Source organism: Chroicocephalus ridibundus, chromosome 4, assembly GCF_963924245.1.
Source record: "Chroicocephalus ridibundus chromosome 4, bChrRid1.1, whole genome shotgun sequence".
NCBI classification, from domain to species: domain Eukaryota; kingdom Metazoa; phylum Chordata; class Aves; order Charadriiformes; family Laridae; genus Chroicocephalus; species Chroicocephalus ridibundus.
This window is the reverse complement of record NC_086287.1, coordinates 28,365,533-28,390,672: the sequence shown is the minus strand read 5'-3', so window position 1 is coordinate 28,390,672 and position 25,140 is coordinate 28,365,533. Positions and strand designations below refer to the sequence as shown.

General features: G+C 45.4%; 2 protein-coding genes across 5 annotated transcripts in view; one reads left to right on the top strand and one right to left on the bottom strand.

Moving 5' to 3' along the window:
- ANGEL1 (angel homolog 1) overlaps window positions 1-852 on the bottom strand; it is a 32,031-nt gene extending 31,179 nt beyond the window's left edge. The window contains exon 1 of one of the 4 annotated variants that reach the window (XM_063332159.1): window positions 599-852. Coding sequence is in view for 3 of the 4 variants with exons in the window: in XM_063332156.1 (XP_063188226.1) it covers window positions 391-454 (64 nt within the window). In the remaining variant the exon portion in view is untranslated. Of the gene's footprint in view, window positions 1-390; window positions 567-598 lie in introns of those variants that run through there. The other 3 variants (XM_063332156.1, XM_063332157.1, XM_063332158.1) reach the window with 3 other exon arrangements.
- Window positions 853-2,923: 2,071 nt separating this feature from the next.
- Window positions 2,924-23,745, top strand: LRRC74A (leucine rich repeat containing 74A). Its single transcript, XM_063331790.1, has 14 exons — window positions 2,924-3,017; window positions 6,832-6,942; window positions 8,308-8,483; window positions 9,124-9,231; window positions 9,961-10,057; window positions 10,471-10,520; window positions 11,311-11,392; window positions 13,096-13,181; window positions 13,532-13,726; window positions 16,583-16,678; window positions 20,255-20,398; window positions 21,546-21,653; window positions 22,287-22,372; window positions 23,670-23,745. The coding sequence occupies exons 1-14, from the start codon at window positions 2,924-2,926 to the stop codon at window positions 23,743-23,745; spliced, it is 1,509 nt and encodes a 502-aa protein (XP_063187860.1).
- The last annotated feature ends 1,395 nt before the right edge of the window (window positions 23,746-25,140 follow it).

Here is a 25,140-nt window from a genome sequence, read left to right as displayed (position 1 = left end):
CCGGTCCGGGGCCGGAGGCTGCGGCCTCCAGGCAGACTGCAATGTGCCACTGCAGCACGACAGTCGGCAGCTGTTTGCTCCAAAAACCCAGGCTCCCCGCCGCCCCGAGGGCGAGCAGCCCCGGCCCGGCACAGGTGCCTGCGGGACCTGGGCAGCGGCCCCAGGCCCCGGCCTGCCCGCCTCTGCTGCTGCCCAGGGCGGGGCCCTCGGGGAGCTACGGGGCATCCGGGTCACCCCCGTCCCCCGCCACCGAGGCTGCTCCGGCCGCACCGCCCTCAGGCCGGGGCGGGGGGAGCCAAGGGGGACCCGCCCCCCGCCCCTCCGGGTCCGCGCCCCCGCCGCCACCGGCCACCCCTGGCCCCCGCCGCCGCCCGCCCGGGGCCGGGTTACCTCGGAGGGCCCGGAGAAGCCGCGCCGCCGGCAGCAGCACGTAGCAGAGCACGGTGCCGATCATACCGCCCGGCGCGGCCCGGTCTCCACCACCCCGGGCCCGGCCCCAGCGAAGCGAAGCGACGCGACGCGACGCGCCGGCCCCGCCTCGGCAACGACCTTACGGCGGCGGCTTCGGCCCGAGCCCCGACGCCGCGCAGGCACTCACCGCGCCGGGCCGGCACCGCGCTGGGCCGCCGCGCCGCAGGGGCTGGAGGCCGGCCGGGGCCTAGCCCTCCTCCTCCGCTGCTCCGGGGCCGCCCGCCTCCGGGAGGCCGCGGCCAGCGGGCAAGGCGGTGCCCGCCCCGCTGTAGGGCCGGAGCGCAGCCTGGGCACAGGCCCGGCCCCGCCGGTCGCTGTCACTGCTGTGCCCGAGGGGGTCGGGAGCTGTGACCCTGAGCAGCGCGGCAGCAGCTTTCTGTCCCCGCCGCCTTGAAATCTGTGTTTTCAAACAAAAGTTTTCACGCACATACACCCAGTTCTGTGGAAATTCAAACAGAAAGGAAAATTTCTAGGAAATTTTTCCTCTGGAAAGCTGCCGAGCAAATAAAAGTCCCATTTGCTCCAGATGAGTTAATAATTACCCAGGCTTTGCAAGCACAGTCGGTGATGGTCAAGGCTTTGCAGTGTGCAGCCTGCGTGTGGGCAAACGCCATTGGGGGTGGGTGAATCTCCCTGGGTGTGCTGCCCATGGGTCCTCACAGCGCTGCAAAATCACACCCTCTCGCCAGGCAAACAGATGGAACTGAGCACCGCTACGGCTTTTTACACCAAATACACACAATGTGTGATCTCGGTAGCCTTCTTCCAAACTCTCTAAGATGGGCACTTGCAATGAAGTCAAGACTCGTGTCCTGCCTGGCTTTGGCGCTGACGAGTGCTGCTCAACTGCTCCCTTGATGGTTATACTTAGACAAAACACTTTTTGAGGGACAACCTGCCTCTTAATGCTATTTGTGCATGGTGATTAGCACAATGGGTGTCCACGGCTAGGATCTGAGCTGATGTTATAATGTACATAAATAATAATCCCACCAGTCTCATTTTCAAATCCCCCGTTATAAAACACCATGGACCATAGACGCAGTGACTTGTCTCAGATCCCACATATGTCTCTGGCAAAGCACAGAACTGGACTCTGGTCTCTGACCTCCTGCTGCCATAAGCAAACCTCTGGAACCATCATTGGTTTCCAGTCAGAAAATGGAGGGTGTTCTCCAGAGCAAGGATCTGCAACATTAAGGGCTGATGACTGGGGCATTTAAAACAGGGCTGTTCTTTAAAAGGAAAGATCTAAGAAAGTATCTTCAGATCCAAACCACATCAGGATAATCAGACTGAAATCAGAGAAGAATGTTAGCCAGTGCCACAAACAAACAAGTATCCAGACAGCCACAGTTGTTTGGCCAACACTAGAAAAAATATTTACAAACTTTGGCAACAAAATCAAAGCTGACAATGGTCATCTGCTGCAGGGTCAAACCTTCCACGGGCTTTTTCAGCATTTTGTTCTAGATCCAAATATAACCCTACCACGGCCTCTAATGACTGGACTACTTGAGCAGTTTATGTAAAACCTAGGGGAATAAAACTGCCAAAAATACCCTGTCCTTGGGGGAATGGACTTTTTCTTCCTCACTGTATCGCCCATATTACACTGTGTAGGCTACATAAACTTAAAAATCTGTAGGAGCATCACCCAAAATGGAAAGATTTCTAAGTCTATGTATTAGTTCTGCTCAACCATTATCAGAACACCTCTTCTGTTACAGTTTTAGTTTTAGCCCCTTAGGAAAGGTCACAAAATCCTCGGTATAAATGATGTAAAATAATAAGCACTGAACCAATTTTGGCACCAACAGGAGTTGGTGGGATGAATGAGTACTTGATTCGAGGCCCCATTAAGTGCTGACATGTTTACAAGCCACACTTTATTAGCGAATGTACCAGGAATTTGGCAGTAGGGAAGTCTGAATTTGTTCAAGACTAGTAAGCCGAATGCACTCCTTTTAGACTATAATTCTGCAGTCTGGCTTTCTCATATGGAACTGTACAAACTGGAATACGAACTCAAAGCAGAGGAAAACTTTTACCAGCAGCCTTGCATGACTCTGATACGTCTGGCAGGGGTTCACAGCCAAAACCGCAGCTGTTCTCTTCTCAGTTATTGGGAGCCAATGGGCTCCCAACACTCCCAGCCAACAGGCTTTCCAGCGCTGAATGTCACCTCTTGGAATCGGAACGTGCAGGCGAGGTCACAGAAGGGTGGCGGTGGCAGGATGTGGGGTTAGGGTGGCCACAGGCTCCGAAGGGCTTTCTTATGACACCTGGCCAGCTCCTGCAAGTGGAAAATGGGATTCTCTTGTTCACAAGCAGTGTAAATCAAGAACACAGATCTTACAGGTGGCACCATTCCTCCTGGAGATTTTTTAATTGTAGCCAAGTGGCTGTGCTTTTTGCGTGTAGGTGTGAGGAACTTAACAGGGTCTCGGAGATGGCTGTGAACTCTTCATTTACAGAAGAGAAAAACCAAATGAATCCGCTGCTCGCTGGTGGTGAGATGGAGAATGAATCTGAGAAGGACGCAGGTGCGCCATTTAGTTACCAGCAAACTCACTTCAGAATAGTTGGGAATGGCCAAAGGAAAATCTCCAGCACTCAAGAGGGACACAGGTTGCTGCAGGCTGATCACCAGGTGGGAAGGCTTCCCTTCCGCATGCCAGGCAGCAATGAGGAGAAACAGGGTGCCAGTGCCCTGAGACAGGAGCTGCCATCCAGGAGCAGCTCGGAAAAAGTAAAATGCATCAGAAGAGGGCTTGTCAGTACCAGCTGCCAGGCAACTCCACCCAGCTGCCCCTAATTCCTACAGGAGATGTTGGAGCTCAGCACTTTCTGAGACCAGATCCCGTTTGAGCCCTCCATCGCCCCGAAGGACAGGCAGGGATCGAGGGGCAGAAGAGTTTTCTGAACCAGCTGCTGTCAGGCCATGCTTGTGCATAGCAGAGTCCGGCTCCGGGTCTGCTCGCAGCATTTTGGCCTGACTTCCTAGCTTAGCATAACGCTTCCTCGCAAAACCCAAAGCCTTCTTTGGCCTGTCACTCAGTCATTACAAATTAATTTCTTATTTTCCTTCATAATGCAATTACTGTAAGGTAGTCAGTTATGTGGGACAACTTCTCTCTTTGGTTCTTATTTTTCTGTATTTAAATAGAATATAATGCAATTTATGAAGTGTTACATAATAATTTCCCCTAATGGTTGTTCTAATAGGTTATATCCTTTATCAGATATTTTCCATTGTTTCAAAATATTTGTCGAAATATCCTTTCTTTTTTTTTGTAAAGGTAGCTCTGGGGGGTTTTCTGATCCAGCAATAATAATTCATTGCCTATTTGGGATTAGTCGCTTTTAAATAGCTTTTCTGCAAACAAGGTTTCTGCTCTTGGCTATGAACTCATGAAACTTTCACTCCTTAAGTGGGATCTGACAAAATTAATTACCTGCTATCGAGCCCAAACAATTATATTAAAATTAGTATTTCTCGTGGGTTTTTGACACTATTAAAAAGTATTATCACTAGGAAATACCTGGTCAGTTAATAGTTGGTTGGCATTTTCCCTTACATACTGGATTAAATAATTGTGAGAAAAATGCTGGCTAAATTTGACTGACAGTAGCAGTGAGGAGAATGGTATCATTGTTAATCCTACCCTATTCCAGAGGCAAAATGTTGTCAAAATGTTTGGTTGGTTTGCTTTTTTCTTGGTCTAAATTATTTATATTAGGATGGAGAAAAAAAAATATGCATTCTATTTCTTTTTTTCCACAGATGTCTAACATATTTGTTTATAATTTCTCTAAAAGTCTTTTGGTATCCACAGTGGCATGGCTTAAAACAGGAGATAAAGATGCGATATTCTTGACCAGGTGACCAAGCTAAGGCACACACAGTTTTTTCCAAACCACAATAAACCTAATTTCTCAATTTTTCAATAAACGACAACATTTAGGATATTAATTCCTAAATACTTTGCTCAGATACAAAGTCACGTGTCTCATAGCTGTTTCTTCGTAGATTCCTTCAACACTTAATACTCCCAAATTAGTACAATTGTAGTTTGACACATCACTGAATTAACTGATTCCTTACAGAATGTAAAAAAAAATACTTATATTTGAGCATTTACATTTGTATCATTTTGTCTGCATACTGCAAAATACTATGTTCCATTTTATGAGTTGCCCCAGTTGAGCTGTTATTCTGATGTATTTCTTACGCCAGATGTTTAGAATGAAAGAAGTGAGGACAACCTTCCTTTCACAGCTGGAATTCCTTAGTATATATCAATTAGATTTTATCCTGGTGGAGAAGAAGAACAATTTGTTAAAATCTTCATCTGACCTTTGCTCCTAGTAATGAGTGATTCTAAGAGAGACCACTTCATTAGTTCAGTGCCACGAACTAGGACCTTGTTGCAATGCTAGGCAAAAGATAAGAAACATTTTCTCCACCCCACAGAGCTACTGAAGTATAAATTGCTATTGTGATTTATTGAGTATTTGTACAACACAAATGAGGGGACAACCTAAAGCAACGTACCCAGACAACAGGCATTGTTAACCTAGCACGAGAGGAGGGATTTGCAGTTATCTGGATGCATCCCTCACAAGTCACACATCAAAACATGGAGTGAGCTCCCCTCCTTACTCTTGGTTTGCGACTGGTAAAAGCCATGCATGAAGCAGGCTGACCAGAAAGCTGCGTCTGCAGCCCCAGCACTGGGGAAAGGAGAGGGTGACAAAGGAGTCGCCAGACCTATCACTTTCCACTGCATTGGTTTTAACACCAACAATCATGATTCAATGCTTTTCAAATTTTTGCTTGAATTACAGTATTATTTTCTGTATCAGTGCCAACTTCTATAGCTTCACAGCGATGGAGGGACCACTTCTGGATCTAACTCAGAAGGCTCAGCCCACACACTTGCAGGACTGGCTGACGTACTGGGCACGTGACAGACACGTTATTGGGGGATGATACAGTCTGGATGGGTTTTGTATAGCGTAGACAGTCTGTTCCCCAGAGTGGGAAGTTTATTTTCATCAGGATGTCCAGCACTGTAGAGCCATTAAGCAAAGAGGATCAGTGGGTACTATCATAATGTCCCAAATCTTTGGTTCTACTTGTTGGTTCCACTTGTCTCACGAGTTCTTTACATGGGATTTAGACCTATTTGTGCCCTTTCTTTTGTCTTTCTCACACTAAAGTAATGCAAGTAAACACATCATTTGAAAAAATAAAGTCTGGCAGAAGGAAAAGGTCTTAATCATAGAACCATAGAATCACAGGGTTGGAAGGGACCTCTGGAGATCATCTAGTCCAACCCCCAATGAAGGAGCTGCAGCTGCAGGGCTGGTTGAAATGCGGTGATGTGGGTGCCAGCTAGCCAGTCTTTCCCTCACATAGGTCTGAACAAACAGCCAAACTGCAAGCTCCATGTCACACATCAATGCTAAGTGACACCCAAGAAGGGTACAAAATTACAGGTCAACAGCCTGGAGCTCTAAAGGGAAATAAGGGGTAAGGGAAGAAGGTAGTAAAAGCAGAGACAGGGGATGAAAAGGAAGATTCAGAGTAGGAAAAAATATGTATTATGTTATTAGCCAGAAATTATTTTGGCAAAATTACTCTTCATTATTTTTTTATGGATTTATTCCTCTTAAAAAGGAATTTTCCAAATTCTCCTTCTCTCTAACTGTAAAATAAATTATGAATTGCGGGCAAGAGAAGCTGTATCACTTCCAGTGGGTCTAGTTACACTCAGTCCCAATATACAATAGCACTCAAACACTTTCTCTTCTGCCATGCTGGAAGAGTACTACAAAGCATTCCCAGTCTGATCACAAAGTCAGCCAACAGTGTCCTGCCTGTGTCTGGGGAAGTGTGAGTCAGTTCAGGACAGCTAGGAGGAACCAGCATGGGTTTGGCTTGTCAGTCGGTGGGGAAATGGGATGAAGAGGGGAAATTTGCTTTGCCCGGTGGGCTCAGAAATTGAGGAAGAGGAGAAAGGCAGCTCATGAAGGAACAAAGACCTAATGTGGGTCAACTGTGAGTCCCCCGCACACGGGCTGCAGAGTTTGGGGAACGCTCTTTCCAAAAGCTGCCAAGCCATGGCCGCTCTGCAGATCTACAGCCCCAGAGCGAGCCCGTCCCCACACCAGGGCCAGCACTGCATGAGTACACAATGCACAGGGAGCAGCAGGCATGAAGCGGGGCTGGGAAAGGGGTGCATCTGCAGCATGTCAAAGAGGGGCATAGGCTTCAGTGGGAGGTCTGTCACATCCAGGGAATCACATCTCTGCTGGGCTTGCATTGACAAAATGAATCTGTTTGGATAGCAGACCAGAATGAAGAGGCGTCCAATACCAGTGAGTCTCCAGTGTCTGTGTCGCTGGCTGACGCCTCAGCAGAGAAGGACATAGAAGGCTCTGACACCGACCTAGAGGTTGAAGGTGAATGTTTTCTGACCATGTGCCCTCACTAGCCTTTCCCTTACAGTCAGAGCTGCACCTACCAACTGGTATGTAACCGAAATGGAGACCAAGGACACACCCCTGCCAGGGTCCTCATAACCACACATAATCTGGCAATTCATAAAGGGGGGAGGGGGGTGAATTTCCCTCTAGAATCATAGAATCATAGAATTGCCTAGGTTGGAAGGGACCTTTCAGATCATGTGGTCCAACCATCAACCTAACTCTGACAAAAACCATGACTAAACCATATCACTAAGCAATAGAATCATAGAATTATAAGGGCTCTCCCTTTGATGTCAAGCATCTTCCTTCAGCTGCTTTCTGTAGACCATGGCTATTCCTTTGTTCCTTCTTCTCTCCTCTAGTCCCTAGTAACCAACATTGCCAGACCAGCCTGCTGCCTGGGCAGCGGGAGCAGCTAGCTGAAACCAGGGGTGGGACCAAGGCCCTGGTTTTGTGCTCCCGATGAAACACTGCATAACAATTGTGGTCTGCGTACCATAGGTTTGCCACAACTGTCCTAGCCTTTTCTGGTGTCTCTCCTCTTATCTCCTGCCTAGTGAAGTCAGTCCTCTGGCTAAACAAGCCTTGCACTCATTTTCGTAGCAGTAGGATTTGACCATAATGTAGGATAAGAAATTTTTAACTTATTATAAATGGAAGGAAAATTAAAAAAACCATAAGAATGCAAGAAAAAAAGATTGTTCTGTTAGAGGCCTCGGATTGAACTGGAAAATGGCTTTGACGAGAGGGGAATTTGTCTTGAGGTCAGACCATTGAATGCATATAACAACATCGAGAAATATGAGCTCGAAGTATGGGGTTTGATGAAGGAATTCCAAATGACAGGTTTTTGTGGAAATACAGCCGCCAGCTGCACTGATATGTCTCACTGCAGCTGTGTCAACAACACCCAATGGCCAAGATGAGAATGCTGGGATTCTTTCTGCTGGTTGTAAGCCAAAATGTTCTGAGCTGCCCTAGCTCTGTTGGCAATATCATCTGTGTGCTTCAATTAAGAGTTTTAAGGAAAAAAAAAAGATGAAAATGTTTCTGCCTGATGTCAAGAATTCTCAATTACACCAAGAAAGGTTTAGTCACATTGCAGACTGGTGAGAAGCTACAGCAAGTCACTGGATGCCAAATGGAGAAGCAAGGAGGATACATTAACTCTTGGAGGTCTCAGATAAAGGGCTGGGGAGAACCAGGGGGGCGATAACCCTTTAAGAGTAAAACCCTATTGTTGTTGCATAGTGTTAATTTTATTAAGTTACTTAATTTATTTAAAAGAGAAGGGAGGATACTGAATGCACCACTCATCAATACACATTTTCTCTGTAGATCCTGAGAAGACCTTTGTGTACATTATGGGCACAGAGCTGTACTTGGAAGCATGCAGGCTGATGGAGGTGGTGCCTGTCTCACACTTTATTCAGAACTTGGCCAAGCCTTATATAAACCTGAGCCACCGTGGTCTGGGACCCAAAGGTGTCAAAGCCATTGCTATTGCTCTGGTGGTGAGTAGCCAGTAAGAGTGGAGCCACTGTTCTCAAGAACGATAGCCATTTTAGGACTCTCTCAGGCCTGGAAGCCATCACTGAGTACACAGTGTGGGCAAGAAAGTCATATATCTTCCCCATAGGAGCTCTGAGCATCCCTAATGTTTCTAATCCCCTGCACAGGAAAGTCTTGTGTGGCAACTGCTGGCCCTTGCTAGAGTTACCCCCAAAAGCAAACTGATGCTTTTTCATGGGACACAAGTCCCCAGTGCTCCTAACCCCTACAGGGCCAGAAGTAGGGCTGGAGGGTTTGCTATCCCAAACTCTGGGTCCTGCATAGGGATGTGCTACACTCACCAATGGACTGGCCCAGGATGCTTGAATTGGAGCTTGGATCTGAACATGGGTCTCCAGGCTGGCAGAAAGCAATGGAAAGTCCTACCCACTCAAAACCTCTCCAAAAAAGCATCTCTCTTGTATGCCAACTCCCACTGCCATGGCTCTGCCACGTCCCCTGATCACTGTCCTACTCAGCACCTGGAATGCTTTCTGAGGTTTGGAGGAAATGTCCAATGTCTGTTGAACTAAGGAAACTATCCCCTTCGTTAACTTTTCAGCAGTTTTTTGTGTGTCTTTGTTTACCTTTGTGTCTTCCCAGTCCAATACAACCATCACCCATCTAGAGTTGGAAGACAACTGCATTCTGGCAGAAGGAGCCATATGCATAGCAGAGATGCTACGAGAGAATTCCTCCCTTCAAAAACTGGTACCCAATCTGACATAGTTTGTAGCCAAAATTATTGTTCACCAAGTTCAATCATCTAACCAATTCGTTCCGTTACGATTTTAACCAAATAACTATTGTTCCCATGCAAAAATATTCACATTCTGAGAGTCATGATATTTTATGCTGCTCCATTTTTAAAAAGTACAAGCTTCTGAAAAGCAGAAGTGTGCATGGAATGGCTGTTTGGTGAGTCTGGAACTGTTCTCTTCTTTAGCAGATGTGACAATAATTACCATAACTAAGTCTTTCTAGTTCATGCTTAGCCAACGGAAAAAATGTTTTGGTTAGGAACTTTCATTCTCCAATATGACATGGGGAAACTTTTCTAAATAGATTAAGGGAATAATGCAAAACTTTCAGTTAGGAACTGGTAGGAATGTTCCTTCGATCTGAAACTGGGGTATACGAAATGCATTTTGATAGTCTATGGGATCTGTGTTACACTGGAAGAAAAGATTCTTGGCCAAATGCCTCTTGGTTCACTGAAGACAAAGACCTACGTGAAACTTGTGGCTGTAGGGCTTTATTCCTGCTAGGAAGGATACAGGGTTAGACGAACCTATAACTCACATGTTAATTACTGTCTGGCTGTCATTTCTCATATTGCTCATCTTGCATTATTCCCTTGATAATTTGAGCATTAAGACGACAATAAAGCTAATTCATTCTTTGCACTTACCCTTTTTATCCTCCCTTCTTTCCTTCCAGAACATCTCCAATAACAACCTAGACACAGCAGGAGCTAAAGCCATTGCCAGTTTGCTTTTGGATAACATGTCCAGCCTCCGTGCTCTTCAGCTCTCAGGTGGGCCGTATGTAACAGTGATGGCGGTGGAAGTGAAATAACACGTGTGTCATTCCAGTCTCTCATCCTGAGAATATTTGTCAGATTTTGGGCAAAATCAGTCTCTCAGATATGTCTCTGATGGGAACCCAGAGTAACAGTGGAAATCCAGATTTATAGTGATGTGATTAAATATTTGGCTGGTTCAACCTCCAGCACCTCTGAAAATCAGTCCCTGACTAGAAACTTAGGTAAGTGCTGGAGTTTGTCCCACATCCTGGGGTAATTCTACTCTATGGAGTGAAGTGCAATAATGACTAACTTCTTACAGCCTGATTAACTGGAGGTTCCACCTAAAAGCACAGCTTTCTGCAGACCCCTGTACAGGACCAAGGGAGAGATCAGTGCACTGTTAACATACTTTTCCTCCCCAGGAAACAACTTTGGAGAGGAGACTGCACCATACTTTGCTGAGGCATTAATGGTGAGTTACCTGAAATCCAAGGTCATTTGCAGCCCTGGCTGTATAACAGGCTCTCCTCATCTTGAAGCTGCTGCTCGCTTGGCATGATTTCACTTGGCAATGCCCATACGATTTCCTGGCATAATTCTGCTAAGTGCCTCTTGCTTACTTCAGAAATGAGAGAGGCTGGGAGGACACAGAGCAGGATGAACTTCATTAACGTTTTCTCAAGACAGCTGTGTGAGTCTGGCTGAGAGAGAAACCTTCAGGACTGCGTAACGGAACAACAGAACAACATCTGGGTGACAGAAAATTTTCAAGGAACATAAGTAACCCAACTTCCTGTCACTGTGCAATTCTCCAGTAAAAAGAAGACGCTTGACTTCTCTGGTTAATTCCTGCCTCAAAGCCTCTGCATCATTCGGCACCACCAGAAGCTGCCCTGAACAAAGGCCTGGACCTGATATCCGAAAATGCTCTTGGTCAGGGTGCAATGGTGGGAGTGAAACGGGGACAGGAACAGCAATGCAGGATGTGTTGCAGGCCAGACATGAGCTGTGTGAGGGAAGTTTGCACAACACAAAATCCCATTGCTTTTGCTGTTTTGGGAAGATAAATGCTGTGATGTTATATGCCTGACAAAGCTTTGTTTTGGGACATGCAGTGCCACAGCCTCCATGCTGGTGATCTCCCATGCACTAAAGCGTGTCTGATATCCCTCTGTTTCAACCCCATGTGGGGGCCTTGGGGCGGCAGCTGGTTACAGCTGGCTGGAAGATCTCATTGTCTCTGCACATTTGTCTCTCTGCAGGGCAATTACCAAGTGAAGGAGCTGGATCTCAGCCACAACGAGTTCTCTGAGAAGGGAGGCCAGCTCCTGGGACAGATGCTTGGTAACTTAATTTATTACTCCCACAAAGCCAGGAGTGCAGGCACTGGGGGACTTGATAGCATCAGCACAGTGTACATGTATTTCCTTCTCCAGCAAAAATGCCCCATGACCTGGTGGGTCACTACAAAGGATGGGGCGCCCAGATTTAGAGCTTTCTGCCGGGTCCACAGGCTTGCCCTCATCACCACAGGTGACTCCAGCCACTATGACCAAGGTATCAGAACACAAATGCAGGGAGAGAAACCACAGTAACAGAGCAGTCTGGGTCAGAGAGAAGAGGCCTGAAAGAGAAGTCCCTCAGGGAGTATAAAGCAGAAAACTGCATTTTACTAAAATCTAATAGGATCAGAACTGCTGCTTGTTTTAAGCTTGCTTTTTTTTTTTTTTTAATTACAAAGTTCAGGTGGTATTTCAATTTTTCTTAAGTAGCCCAAACCCTAATGGTTTGAGCCATTGCACAGCAAGCAGCAAGGGAAACAGATTAGGAAGAAATAAAATTAAGCTGCCTAATTTATCTGTTCAGACAAAATGTGCTATTAGCCCTGGAAAGGGAAAGCAAACAAAACAGTTACTGTGCTTCAGTAATCTCAGGTGCTGTTAGTGCACTGGGAAAGACGAATGAATATCTGATGGCTCGTCTTCCCTCTGAATGTCCAACCTGCCTGCTACCATAACAGCCACAAGCCTGTTCTGTGGGCATCCAGTGTTAGCACAAAGCCTTCAGTTTAATTAACGCTTTCCTTCTCCTGGTTCAGTATTTCCACTGATATGAGCCTCTTTCTAATTACAGTTCATGTCTTTAAAAGATGGATCAATTAAAACTGCAGGGAGGACAAGGCACTGTGCCCCTGTATCAGACAAGCCTGCAGGCAACGCAGAGATCAGTACTAAAACTTGTGACCTTCCTCACCCAGAAAAATGCCTCTCAAAACCTAAAGGTCTTACAGCTTTTCTCTCCTTCCAGCTCACTTGAGGCATGAGTAGCAGAGATTACTGCAGAATCTGTTACTTTTCTGTTTTGTTTCTTAAAGGAATATTTTTAAGTCAGCTAAACTCACCATCTGCCTCCATCCAACCTCCCATCCATGGAAAATCTGGATAAGAAATTCTCTCTGAAAATGAGAAGCAAGTGTTGGCAGCAAGTGCTGCCCCTCCCAGTGTCGCAGTAGACACAAATTAATTCACACATACCCTGCTCTAAGTAGAACTTACACTGCGAGGTGTGCTATGCATGTGAATTGGCACTGGCACATATACAGCTGGGCACAGCTACCATATGAAGCTGAATTCCTCTCTTCTGCTAATCAAATATACGCAGAGTGAGTCTTGATATTTTAGATGTGTCAAGGAGAACCCAGCCATTTTTCACAGTGAGAAACACAGACAGTGTCTATTAATATAAGAAATTCTCCCTCTCCCTACCTTCCTCCTTCACAACTTATTTTTTGATTAAGCCAGGAAAAAAAAAACCCGTGTTCCCTTTCTGCTTGTGATCAACAGCCCATTCTCTGTTCTTTGCATGCTGTGGACAGCAAAGACTCTGTAGGTACAGGTTCCTCCTCCTGCAATCAATGAAGGCTGTTGCTGCATCCCCAGCAAACTTTCTCTGAACCCCCAGCAATCTTTCTCTTAGTCCCTAAGTGTGTGTCAGCAGCTGTGTCCAGACTACTCTCATGAGCTAACATCTCAGTTTCTGTCTCCTAGCCAGCAACACAACACTGGAGATTCTGGACCTGAGCTGGAACCACCTGTGGAGGAAGGGGACAGAAGCACTGGGCAGAGGTCTCAGGGTAGGAATGCCCCTGTTTTGTGATACCCTTCACAGTGATTATTACCAGGAGCTGCCTGAAACACTGATTGGAAACTCAAATCCCTGATGTCTGAGCAGGATTCAGTAGCCCTAGCAAGGCTCGTCCTACTGACAGTGGCAGTAAGCAGCATGAGAAAGACCAAAGCAGTGAGTAGGTCTGTTGACTTATGTAGATGGAGAAACCCTGGTGACATTGCAGAGATGTTGGATTCATTGGGATGCCTGGGTATGACTTGAGGGATGCTCCTGTCTCAGCCAGGCAAGAAAGGATAGAGTGGTACAGAAGATGGGCATGCAGTAGCTAAGATCCCTCTTCTTCTCTCCCTGGAGGGCAATGGTGCATTGAAAATACTCAACCTTTCTTGGAATGGTGTTGGCAATGAGGGAGCGCTGGCCCTAGGAGAAGCTCTCAAAGTCAATAAAGTCCTGGTTCACCTGGATATCAGCAACAACCAGATCAACAACGAGGGAGCCAAGAAGCTCTGCAGGGGCCTTGAAGTCAATGGAAAACTCCAAATCCTGAAGGTAAAATAAAGACCAGGCATGACTGGAGGAATAAACAGAGGGAGTAGAAAGATCTGAGTCAGGAGGGACAGAAGACAGAGGTGAGCTGTCTGAGCTAGAACTGGAGGAAATTAATATTGCTCTGCGTTGAAGGTGAGAAGAGCAGAAGGAAATTCTATCCCGTGAATTTCTTCCAGGGCAACTAAGTTCCACTCTTCCCTCAAAAAACCCCCCAAGGACTGGCTTGGCATAACCCCACACCCATTATCACCCCAAAGTGTCCTATCACCTGTTACTTGGGAGAAGAAAGCGATCCCCACCTCACTACAACCTCCTTTCAGGTAGTAGCAATAAGGTCTCCCCTCAGCCTCCTTTTCTCCAGCTCCAGCACCTCAATGTCTTCCTTCTAGTGAGGGGCCCAAAACTGAACACAGTATTTGAGTGTGGCCTCACCAGTGCCGAGTATAGCAGGACGGTCACTTGCGTAGTCCTGCTGGCCACACTATTTCTAATACAAGCCAGGATGCTGTTGGCCTTCTTGGCCACCTGGGCACACTGCTGGCTCATATTCAGCCAGCTGTTGACCAACACCCCCAGGTCCTTTTCCACCAGGCATCTGTCCAGCCACACTCCCCCAAGCCTGTAGCGCTGCATGGAGTTGTTGTGACCCAAGTGCAGGACCTGGCACTTGGCCTTGTTGAATCTCATACATACCATTGGCCTTGGCCCATCGATTCTGCCTGTCCATATCCCTCTGTAGAGCCTTTCTACCCTCAAGCAGATCAACACTCTTTCCCAACTGGGGGTGCACTCTATACCCTCATCCAAGTCGTTGATAAAGATATTAAACAGAACTGGCCCCAATACCGAGCCCTGGGAAACACCACTTGTGACTGGCCGCCAACTGGATTTAACTCCATTCACCACAACTCTTTGGGCTGGCCATCCAGCCACTTTTCTACCCAGCGAAGCGTACACCCTTCCAAGCCATGAGTAGCCTTTTTCTCCAGGAGAATGCTGTGGGAAATGGTGTCAAAAGCTTTAGTAAAGCTTAGGTAGACAACATCCACAGCCTTTCCCTCATCCACTAAGTAGATCATCTTGTTCATAGAAGGAGATCAAGTTAGTCAAGCAGGACCTGCCTTTCTTAAACCCATGCTGACTGGGCCTGATCGCTTGGTTGTCCTGTATGTGCCATGTAATGGCACTCAAGATGATCTGCTCCATAACCTTCCCCAGCACCAAGGTCAGACTGACAGGCCTGTTATTCCCCAGAACCTCCTTCTGGCCCTTCTTGTAGGTGGGCATCACATTTGCCATCTTCCAGTCAGCTGGGACCTCCCTGGTTAGCCAGGACCGCTGATAAATGGTGGAAAGCAGCTTGGTGAGCCCCTCTGCCAGCTCCCTCAGTACCCTTGGGTGGATCCCATCCTGCCCCAAAGCCTTGTGTGTGTAAGTGGTGTAGCAGGTCGCTAACCATTTCCTCTTGGATTATGGGGGGTTCATTCTGCCCTCCATCCCTGTCATCCAGCTCAGGGCGCTGGACCAGGGAACAGCTGATCTTGCTATTAAAGGCTGAGGCAAAGACGGCATTAAGTACCCCAGCTTTTTCCTCATCCTTGATCACTATATTTCCCCCACATCCAATAAAGCATGGAGATTCTCTTTAGTCCTCCTTTTGTTGTTAATGTATTTATAGAAACTTTTTAAATTGTCTTTTACAGCAGTAGCCAGATTAAGTTCCAGTTAGGCTTTGGCCCTTCTAGGGGCCAAATGCATATGTACGTGTAATATGCATTTCAACCTAAGGCAAAGGTTCACACTGAAGTTTGCGGGTGGGCAAGAGTATGCCTTTCTCAGTGTGTTAATAATTTGCTAAAAATTTATTCAAACACAGGACAAACTGTCATTGTCATATCAGGGCAATGCCACAGCACTACCTAAAGGAGAGGAATATTATCAAGTCCTAGAAAAAGAAAGCCAAAACTGCCTTCTAGTAAACTAGGCATCAATAATTCTGGAAAGGGCAAAACTGAATGGCTAGCCAAGATGACTTCAGGGGTTAGAGTTGAGAGCTAACATATCTTGTCAATCCCAGATCATTCTCTAGGAATTCATCTCAGAAACGTCAGCTTGCTTAAGAGCTGCATTCTTGGCTAGATCTAACATCACCATCCTGAGAGTCTGAAAATGGCAGTATGGTGGTTGAGGGGGCATCTTTAAAGCTGTTCAGGTAGGTGTGTCTTGGGACACCCCTGTCCTTGTAAATCACTGCAACCACACTAGTCTTTGGGACTGCTGTTTTAGATTATGCAAATAAAAGCGTCTGTCTGCTCTTAACCCTACCTTACACCAAGGTATTCCTCTCTCTGTGTAGCTGCACAGATTGTCTTAGGAGCTGGTAACACAAAGGACTTAAAGGAGGAGCTTGAGCTCTGATCTGCTGTGCTGCTAAAAGGAGTCAAGGGTATGGGAAATGTCCCGAGGGCACATCCCCATCCAGAGGGCCCTACTAGCAAGCACACATTCAAATGCAGTCCATTGCCTCAGCCTCTCCCCATCACGTGACTGAATAAAATCCACATCACATACTCCTGGGTGACAGATACAAGGGACTTGGTATGTGAAATTTCACACAAGGAGACAGAGAGAAGCTGAGAGGGCAACTCCACTAGGAAGCTGTATTGTAGAGTTTTGTGGGACAGAGACAAGAGGTTGTCAGATAACAGACAATCCCATCGAAAGGATTCACCATTATTCTACCGCCCTGCTGAAGAATGGGAAGTAAGGGTCATCCTTGAAGTTACAGCATGCCTTGTACCAGGGCATGAAATCCTCATTCTCACCATGTCTGGATCTGTGTCTCTTCTTCTACAGATGGCAAATAATCCCCTGACCGTGGAAGGTGCCATTGAACTAGTCATATCTATCAGGAAGAACCCCCAATCCATGATGGAGGAGATCAACATCTCAGTAAGAGCTTATGTGCTGGAAAGCCTCCAGGACCATAAACAATACATTCTTAGGAACTGGGTGGATCACAGAGCTGCCTCCTGCCAAAACTGTTTTGAGACTTACTGTTTGTTTCATTTATGCACAGCCATTAATAAAAAGAGGCTATTATTTGACAGCCCTTCTAGGAGACGTGGAAATTACAGGACTTTGGTCTAGCTCTAGAGAGAGGTGCCTCTAGTATCACTGCATTTCACTCCCTTTCATTTTGCAATAGCAGAACAAGAACAAGGAGTGAATTCCCACTAGAGGATGAATTCTCTTCATCCCCTGAGCCATCTCCCTCCAGGGTAGCCTAAAATGCTAGATACTGTGAAGTGCTTTGATACCCCATCAGTATGTATGAAGAGTAGAAGATGGATGCCTCAAGGCATTGAAAGCAAAGCAATTTTATTAAAAAAAAAGAAAAACAAAAAAACCCCAAACACCCCAAAACATTAAAAGGCTGGTGTGGAAGGAAAAAAAAACATCAAAGCGGCCAAATCTTAGTATGCTACTGCATAGCAAGTTGTGAACACGGCACATATTGTTGTAACCTCACATGCTGCTTCTAAAATAGGAGACCCAGAAATGCTTCTGAGCTCCTGAGTGAGGGCAGGGCTTGCATTCCAGACCAGTGCTGGGGAGAGACCTGGCCATACACCAGTCCGCCCCTGGCCTTCCCATCCATGCAATGGTGCTTCATGGGAGCAGTTACAGAAAGTGTCAGGGGCCTCAGGGCCCTCCATCTACCTTTGGGACCATCATGGTTAAAAGAAAGAGCATTTTGACAAAGATTAGGTTTTGGAGTTGGAACATAAATAATATGTTCACACTTGAAACAAGCTAAAAAAACCTTCATGGGCAGTTTTGGAGACTGACGTAATGGGCTGTAATTAAGTTACATCTGCTTGTGTATCTTTGTCTTGTGGTTACTGTATTAAAGAAAGAAACTAAACCAAAGCAGAATAAATAATGTGCATCTATGGTCTTTCCTGAGATTATCGAGGGCTTTCAACAGACATCATCTGAAGAACAGGCATTCCTCTAGGGCAGGCAATTTTTCCTGCATAAATTAAGATCAAAGAGAATTATTTGCCAAATCTGCAAGGAGTCAGGGCTCGTTCTGCAAAGGAAAACTAAAACGGGCTGTGTGGGGGTAAAGGAGGACTTCATTACAGTATATGTGGTTCTGCTAGTTTTATTACTAATAACCTAAACAATTCATAAACTTGGAAAGAGTAATATATTTTAGCTAAATTCTGAGAAATTAAAGAAATTATTGAAATGCATTTATTTAAAAGGAGACACTCAAGGAATTTTGAGGCAAAGAGTTAATTAACATTAAGAATCTTCAGTCCAACCTAAATCTCACTATGCATTTCTGCTTTTTAGAGTTAACAGATGCTCTCTTCACTTCACCCTTCAAGAAGTCTAAATTACCTGGCATTTCACAAGATAAATGGTCAATGGCATAAATTTACAATGACATTTCAGTATCCCAATAACATGCTTGTAGGCAAACATCTAATCTGTCTGACAGACTTCATTCCACCTGCGATGTAGGGAGTCTTGCATTTCAATTCAGAGTATTTGCAAACATACAGCTCCAAAGATCTTATGCTGTCTTAAACCTTTAAGAAACTAGTAAAGGTTTTAATCTTTTATAGGAAACTTAAGGGAAGACATAAACAAAAGCCTCTTCTGCCCCTTTTCCTAGTGATAAATGTTTATCTTGACTTTTAAAGAATGAATAATTAATGTGTCTGTAAGAGGAATTTTGAATGAGGATCATATCTAGAAATCTTTGCCTGGGTTTGACAGCACCTAGCAAAGGCGAAGCAATAGAAAGGTACATTTTTAACAACAGTTCATTATTTCTGACAACATATCTAAGCATGACTGTTCCAAACATTCTCTTCATAATCTACTCTTTATAGGGTTTCAATTTGCAGATACTACCAAATACTTTACAGAAGTCATAAATCAACATAGCCAGCACACGCTCATGTTCACCAGCACAGTGCAAAAGAAAATACCATTGTTTTTCTTTTCTGGACTGTGAACTGACTGTGTGAAAGATGCAGAAACGCACAAGCTGGCTCCCTCCAGGTGCTGCCTGACCAAGGCGCAGTTTCTTAGGCCAGACACAGTGCTTTGGCTATGCTGCTTCTGAGGTCCACTGGCTTTCTCATGGGGTCAAGCCCAGGCTGGCAAGCTTTGGAGAGAGCTGGCAGCCAGCAGGGCCAGCTCGAGCTCTCCTGTGCTGAGTTCTGAGGACCAGGACATTCTGCTAGTGGGACTGGTACAGCAACGTCTGACTGGCTTCTTCAGAGAGACACTCTGCATCCATAAAGCTGTTGGTGCTGAATGCAAGATAGTAAGCCCAGCCAGACCCAGACTCATGTCTTTGAGTAGTAACAGTCAAGAACTCCCTGCACAGTGGATCATAAGCTTCTAGATGGATCTTAAGAACTGTAGGTCTTAAGCTTCTAAAAAGAAGCTATAAGAAAGTATTGGGAGACTTTGTATATAAACTTTGGGAAAAATACAGTGCTTGATGCCTTGGGAACCTCCCACAAAGACAGAAAACAGAAGCTTTCATGAAGTTCCTGAACTGCCTTGAAATTTCCAACAATTAAATATATAACTAACATAATAAATGAACAATGGGAACATCATGGGTATGAACAAAATAATAATAATGTTTTTAAAAGATCAGTTAAGGCAAATGCAAGTTTGTCGTAACTTAAATTTAGAAGAATAAATTACAGTGACATCAACAATATTTGCATTGATAGTTCACTTTCTAATATCCCCAAACCCTAAATCAGGACACTGCGCTGCTGCCCATTCTTTATGTGCTAAACCAGAAAACTCACAGTGTGAGCTCTGAAATGCTGAGCTGTCACTACCCGGTTTGAAATTCTTCAGAAAAAACAAACGTCAAGTCTTGTACTGCCGACTGGAGCTTCCTATTAGGGTTACGCAATGAAACAGAGCTTTACCAAAAGTTCTTTTCATTTGGAGACACCCCAACCCTTTCCAGATAGGTGCATCTTTCTTGTCTGGGCTATAAAGCTACATTCCTGGACATACTAATAATTTTAGCCCTTAGATGATTTTTTTAATTATTTTTGCAGAACTCCATGGTACATTTTAGCCATTGACTGTGCAACTTACAATCTGCATCTTAACCAAATGGAGAGGAGACCCATGTAAAACTGTCTCAGGGATGAATATGAATCACTTGAATCACCTGGCATAAAAGGTCTTCAGTGTAGACATTTACCTGATTAATATATCTAGCTGCATTAAGCTAATTTCTACATAAATTGGTAGGCCCTTTTTTGTCTCAGACACTTGAAAAGAGAAAGCATAAGACTTATTTAGAGTCAGGCCTCCATGGGATTCCTGAAAGTGAAGAGATAGGAGAAGGCACCATCCTCGGGAGAGAATGGTTAATGTTGACTTTAGATGGATTTGTGAATACAAACAAGTCTTTGTTGTTCTTTGGGTGTCCACACTGACTGCACTCTCCTTCCTCCTATGTACCAGAATGTGTTGGTGGATGAAACTTTCATCAAATTGCTGAATTTGGTGTGTCAAACACGTCCTGAACTACATGTCATCTATGGTGAGATCGAAGGCTGTATCACCAAGATCCCCAAGCAGCATCCAAATCCCATGAAAGTGATTCAGGTGAGCTGCTGAATTTGGGTCCTGTACATAGTACACACACTCCCAGTATTTGGAGGGATGGAGGTTGGAAGGGGTAAGCTTTCTTCCAAGTGGGAAATTCAGCCAAGTTCCTTCAGAAAATTATATTCACAAAGACTGTCACAATGTTCACATATCTCAGTCCATGCAAACTGACTAAGCAAATCCTTTGATCTTCAGGAGAAGCTAATGTCTTGGGATCTGAAAGCACTGCAGCGGCGGGGGGGAAATCTGAATAGAAGGTTACTCACTGTGTAAAACACACCGATTTATTTCAAGTCTGATCCAAATGACTATCCATCCTCATCACAAGCCCAGCACAACAGCTAACTTTCATAGAACCCTTCACTGACAGTTGTGCTTTAGCATCAAAATTAATGTGCTTCATAAAAGTAGGATATGCCCTAAATAGAAATTAGCTTTTCAAGGTCTGTAATTCCCATGGATAGCAGCAGATGGTGCTGTCCTCCTTGCTGGAAGGCAATGCAAGCACTTGAGCACTGCTGAGTTAAATAACACACTTGCACTACCAACTTCACCGTGTTTCTTAGCTGCTGTGCAGATTTTTAGCTAATTGGGTGAGACTTTACTGTAGATATGGTTTCAGAGGAGCTTAAGCAAAAGCTTGGGCCGTTAGCTCACATCAGACAGTGCTGCTGTGCTTCGCAGCTAGTGACGCTCACACTAGCATGCTTTGCAGTTTTTAACAGCAGTTAAGGTACTCAGATGCATCTTCACTCAAACAGACAGGAATTCAGAGAAGATCAACTAAAGTGATCAGAGATCTGGGGGAGAGGACTGTCTCTGGACTAGACAGCCTAGCCAAGCAGTGGCTGCTGGGATAAGGACCAAATAAGCATATGCAATTATCAGAAGAAGCAGGTTTACTACCGAGTCCCGTTCCAAGGTAAGGGGAGAAGGAGGTATAATTGAGAAGAATGGGATTAACCTGAACACAAGGATTTTGTTCTGACAATAGGGTGGCTGCACAAGGAGTTATGGACTGATATATCTCAGTGATAGGCCAAGGAAAGGCGGGGTGACAGATGGAAGAATAAGGGGAGAGCCAGAGGCAGGTATGAGTAGCTGTTGCATGGTTATGCCCATGTTTTATCTCTGCTTCTCTTAGAACTACTTGAAAGAGCGCAACCTACAACTCTGGGACTTTTTTAGGACTATTGACAAGGATGGAAACATGAAGATCCCTGTGGCAGCCTTCCGGAGAGCCATGATGCAGGTGTGCCTCTGGAAGCACAGCCAGGATGCTCTTCTGGCAGGGAGCTCCTCTGCTGCAGCACAGCCACCAGCCAGCCTTGCTGGTGACATTGTTCAGACCGAAAGGTTAAATTCACCCATTGCAAAAGTTGAACCGTGAACAAAAGTTGAGACCCAACAGAAATGCTATGACATTCAATAAATACCTCAGATGGCAACAGTGATAATGGATCAACTTTAGAGCATCACAGGCTTTATAAAATCACAAAGGTCAGCTGTTTGTATAGAATATACAGGATCTTGATAGATAATTACGTTACTGCTATGGGGAAGTAAAAAAGAGGCATTTAAACCCTTGCCTCTACACACTGAGTAGACAGTTCTCTTCCTGCCAAAACCACCATGATGCTCGGATTGAGGAGCAATAGTCAGCCAGCCATGATGCTGTTTTACCAAAAAAAAAGCAAAACATTGTTATTTTAATCCTAAAGGAGTGAAATTGCCTCTCCAGCCCCACTCTGGATTTTTTCCATCCCTTCTTCCATGCACCAGGCCATCTGCTCACCTATTAGAAGATGACAGGTCCCAGTATGATATGGAGTATTTTTCTACTTGAAAATACCCAGGTTTGATAATATTTATCTTATCCTCCTAGCAATCAAGCATTCCACTGAATCGAGACCAAACTGAGGAACTAGTGCGCCAGTTTGACCGGAATCGGACAGGGGTTGTGGACTATAGGTGAGTGAGTGCCTTCACTTACTGTCCTGGCCTGTCTTTTTTTGGTTTGGCTCAACACCAAATAAACATATCCTTATTCACTTTAGAAAGCGAAGGCACATATGTTTTTGGCCAGTCCATTGCTTACCTAAGTAAAAGGTAAATGAAATAATACCTTGCATGCTTAGAAGCCCTGCTGAGTCAAACTACAAGTCAGTCTAATTTTTCTGTTTGATAAACTTGCTGTGAGAGCGCGGGGATCTCAGAGCTGAATGGCATTTTCATTCATGCTCATAAGCCTGTGTGAGAAGCATCAGCTTAACACTGTCCTCCCCCTGAAGCCAGTGTAAGGTTTGCAAAGAAAGCATATCTGTGCCTTCAGACCTTTTCCTCCATCCTCAGGGATTCTCATTTTTTTTCCTTCTCTCTGATCCTTCTTCTTAGGAGACCTAGTTTTCCCTGGAAACCCACCTTCAAACTACAAAACTTTTCATTCTCTTGAAAGTGCTTCTTCCTTAGTGCCTGTAGCAATCATGTCCAAGTTCTGAGAGCCTGAGCAGTCAGCAGCAAACTCCTTGGAGGTTGTCAGTCGCTGCAGGCTAAACCGCTTGTCATTGGACCCAAAATTCTCCTTAGATTTCCCATCAGTTCTGACATGTGACTAGTCAGCTGAAAGCCGTATTAATCATGCCCAAATATTCCCATCCCTCAGGACATATTGATGGGTTTAAATATATGCTGTAGTCTAGTTTTAAGGCTAGAAGCAATGGGTCAGTTTTGCATATCTCTTCACTTCTTAGCTTCCTAATGTTTTCAAAGAGAAGCAAATTACTTTACTAGATCCGGTCTTTATTCCTTCTTATACATTGGTGCCATACTAAAAGCATCCATGCTCAGACGCTAGACAGGCTTTAGCCTGCTTAATCTTGAATCAGAGATTACATGGGGTTCCCAAGTACTTTAGGCACAAATTAGAGAACTGTGGTTAAGTAGTGAGCAAATTAGGTACCATTAAAACCCAATGGTCAGCAAAGACTTCATTTGGTGCTATTACTGCTGCTGAGTTGATATATGGGGAAAAAGAAGTACCAATATCTACTCTTATCTAGCTGCTTAATGCATTTTAGCACTGTAGAATGTGTGCTAGTGGTAATATTCATCCTACAGACAACAGCCAGAAGAGTTGTGACCTTTGCTGTCCTTACTGTTCCCACCTCAGGCTGTTTCCTCAAGGTCCTCTCAGCAGCTTTAAGATAGCTGACAAGGAAGGTTCACTTTACTAGATTAATATTGCTTCACCCTTTTTCTTTTCAATCAGTCACTTAAAAGAGCAGAAGCCAGCAATGAAGCCTGTGGAAGGGGAAATTGAGGAGGAAAAGAAGGAAGAGCCATAAAAATGAAGCAAGGAGGCAGGTCAGACAATGGAAGACTGTAGGAGAAATACTGGAAGAAAGCTCAGAGTGGCCCTGGTCTTGGGAAGGCCCAGCATTAGGGAGCTCAGAAAGTCTAAGTTATTGAATGTAGAAATAAAGTTGATGTTCCACTACACAGCAGGTCCCTATACAGTCTGGTCCTTTTGGTTGGGGGCAGAAGAGATTGGTCCTTTGGAGCTGGTTACCAAATCTGTCTCACTGCATGCTGACTACTGCTGGCTTATTTGCAGAGACAAACAAAAAGCAAGAATGAGGAAACCAAGAGAACTCATGACTTTTATTATCCCCTTTTGAGGGAGAGCAGATGGACAAAGAAAGACTGAAGGACGTGCTCTGCAGACAACCCCTACCAGACTTAGCGGTTCTGACACAGGGGTCTTTGCAAGAGGAGAATTAAATTCATACAAAAGTACAGCTAATGTTGCTCAAAACGTTATGGGTAATAAGAATTGTATTAAATATCTCCATGGGAAAAAATATGCTAGAAGTGTGGAAGCCATAACAGATTTTAAATGGCTCAGATACTAAACCGCTTTTTTTAAACCAATGTGCCTGCAGTCAGTGTCCCCTTCACATATGGAGTATGTGGGGTTTGAGACAAAGAATCAGAACGGCAGAGAGCATTTGAGATGTTAGGTAGTTTGCACATGCTGGGCATAACACTATGGGGTTTTCTGTTCTCTCTCCCTTTCCTCATCATTCCTAAAATGTAATTAGCTTTTCTTGACTGTTCCTACGTACCGAGGAAGAACTACTTAGAAGTGTACACCAAACCCGCAAGATTTTACTCCAGAATACCAAGGCTCGGGGCCGGCTCCGTGCCCAACATTTTACAATTGGGGCTCACTTACCGGTAGTAAAGCCCTACTAACCCACTGAGCCCGGGGCGGCCGGGGCGGTGCCGCCGTGCGGGGCCCGGGGGAAGGCGGCAGTGCCCGCACTGTCCCCTAGGTGTCAGGCCAGCCCCGGCAGTGACAGCGGAGCGGGCTGCGCCGCCGCCTCCCGCCCGATCCCCCCAGCCCTGCGGGGACTGACCCCCTGCGACCCACCGGCCGTGCCCGGAGCCCCCTTGCAGCTCCCCTTCTGAAAACTTCTTCGGTGCTTCTGTCCTGAAATGAACGACCAGCAGGAGCATCATTTTAACTGTTGCGAGACATTCCTCCACCATCCTGCTCCAGAAGCTGGTGGTTGGTGGGCAGTAGATGTGGTATGTTTTGTGCTGGACTCCTGCATCGGCAGCTGAGGGACTGGAGATACCTGACAATTGGTCCCTACCCATGTGGCAACTCTGACATCTCTTGTTGGCCCGCGTTTGGGATGTGTACAGCATGATACCTTCACTGCTGCAGGACCAGT

Bases quoted from the DNA above. Each gene is read 5' to 3' on its own strand.
- LRRC74A (XM_063331790.1), top strand. From the start codon at position 2,924: ATGGCTGTGAACTCTTCATTTACAGAAGAGAAAAACCAAATGAATCCG. The intron at 11,393-13,095 runs GTAACTTAATTT...TCTGTCTCCTAG, and splicing joins GCTCCTGGGACAGATGCTTG to CCAGCAACACAACACTGGAG. The intron at 13,182-13,531 runs GTAGGAATGCCC...CTCTCCCTGGAG, and splicing joins CACTGGGCAGAGGTCTCAGG to GGCAATGGTGCATTGAAAAT.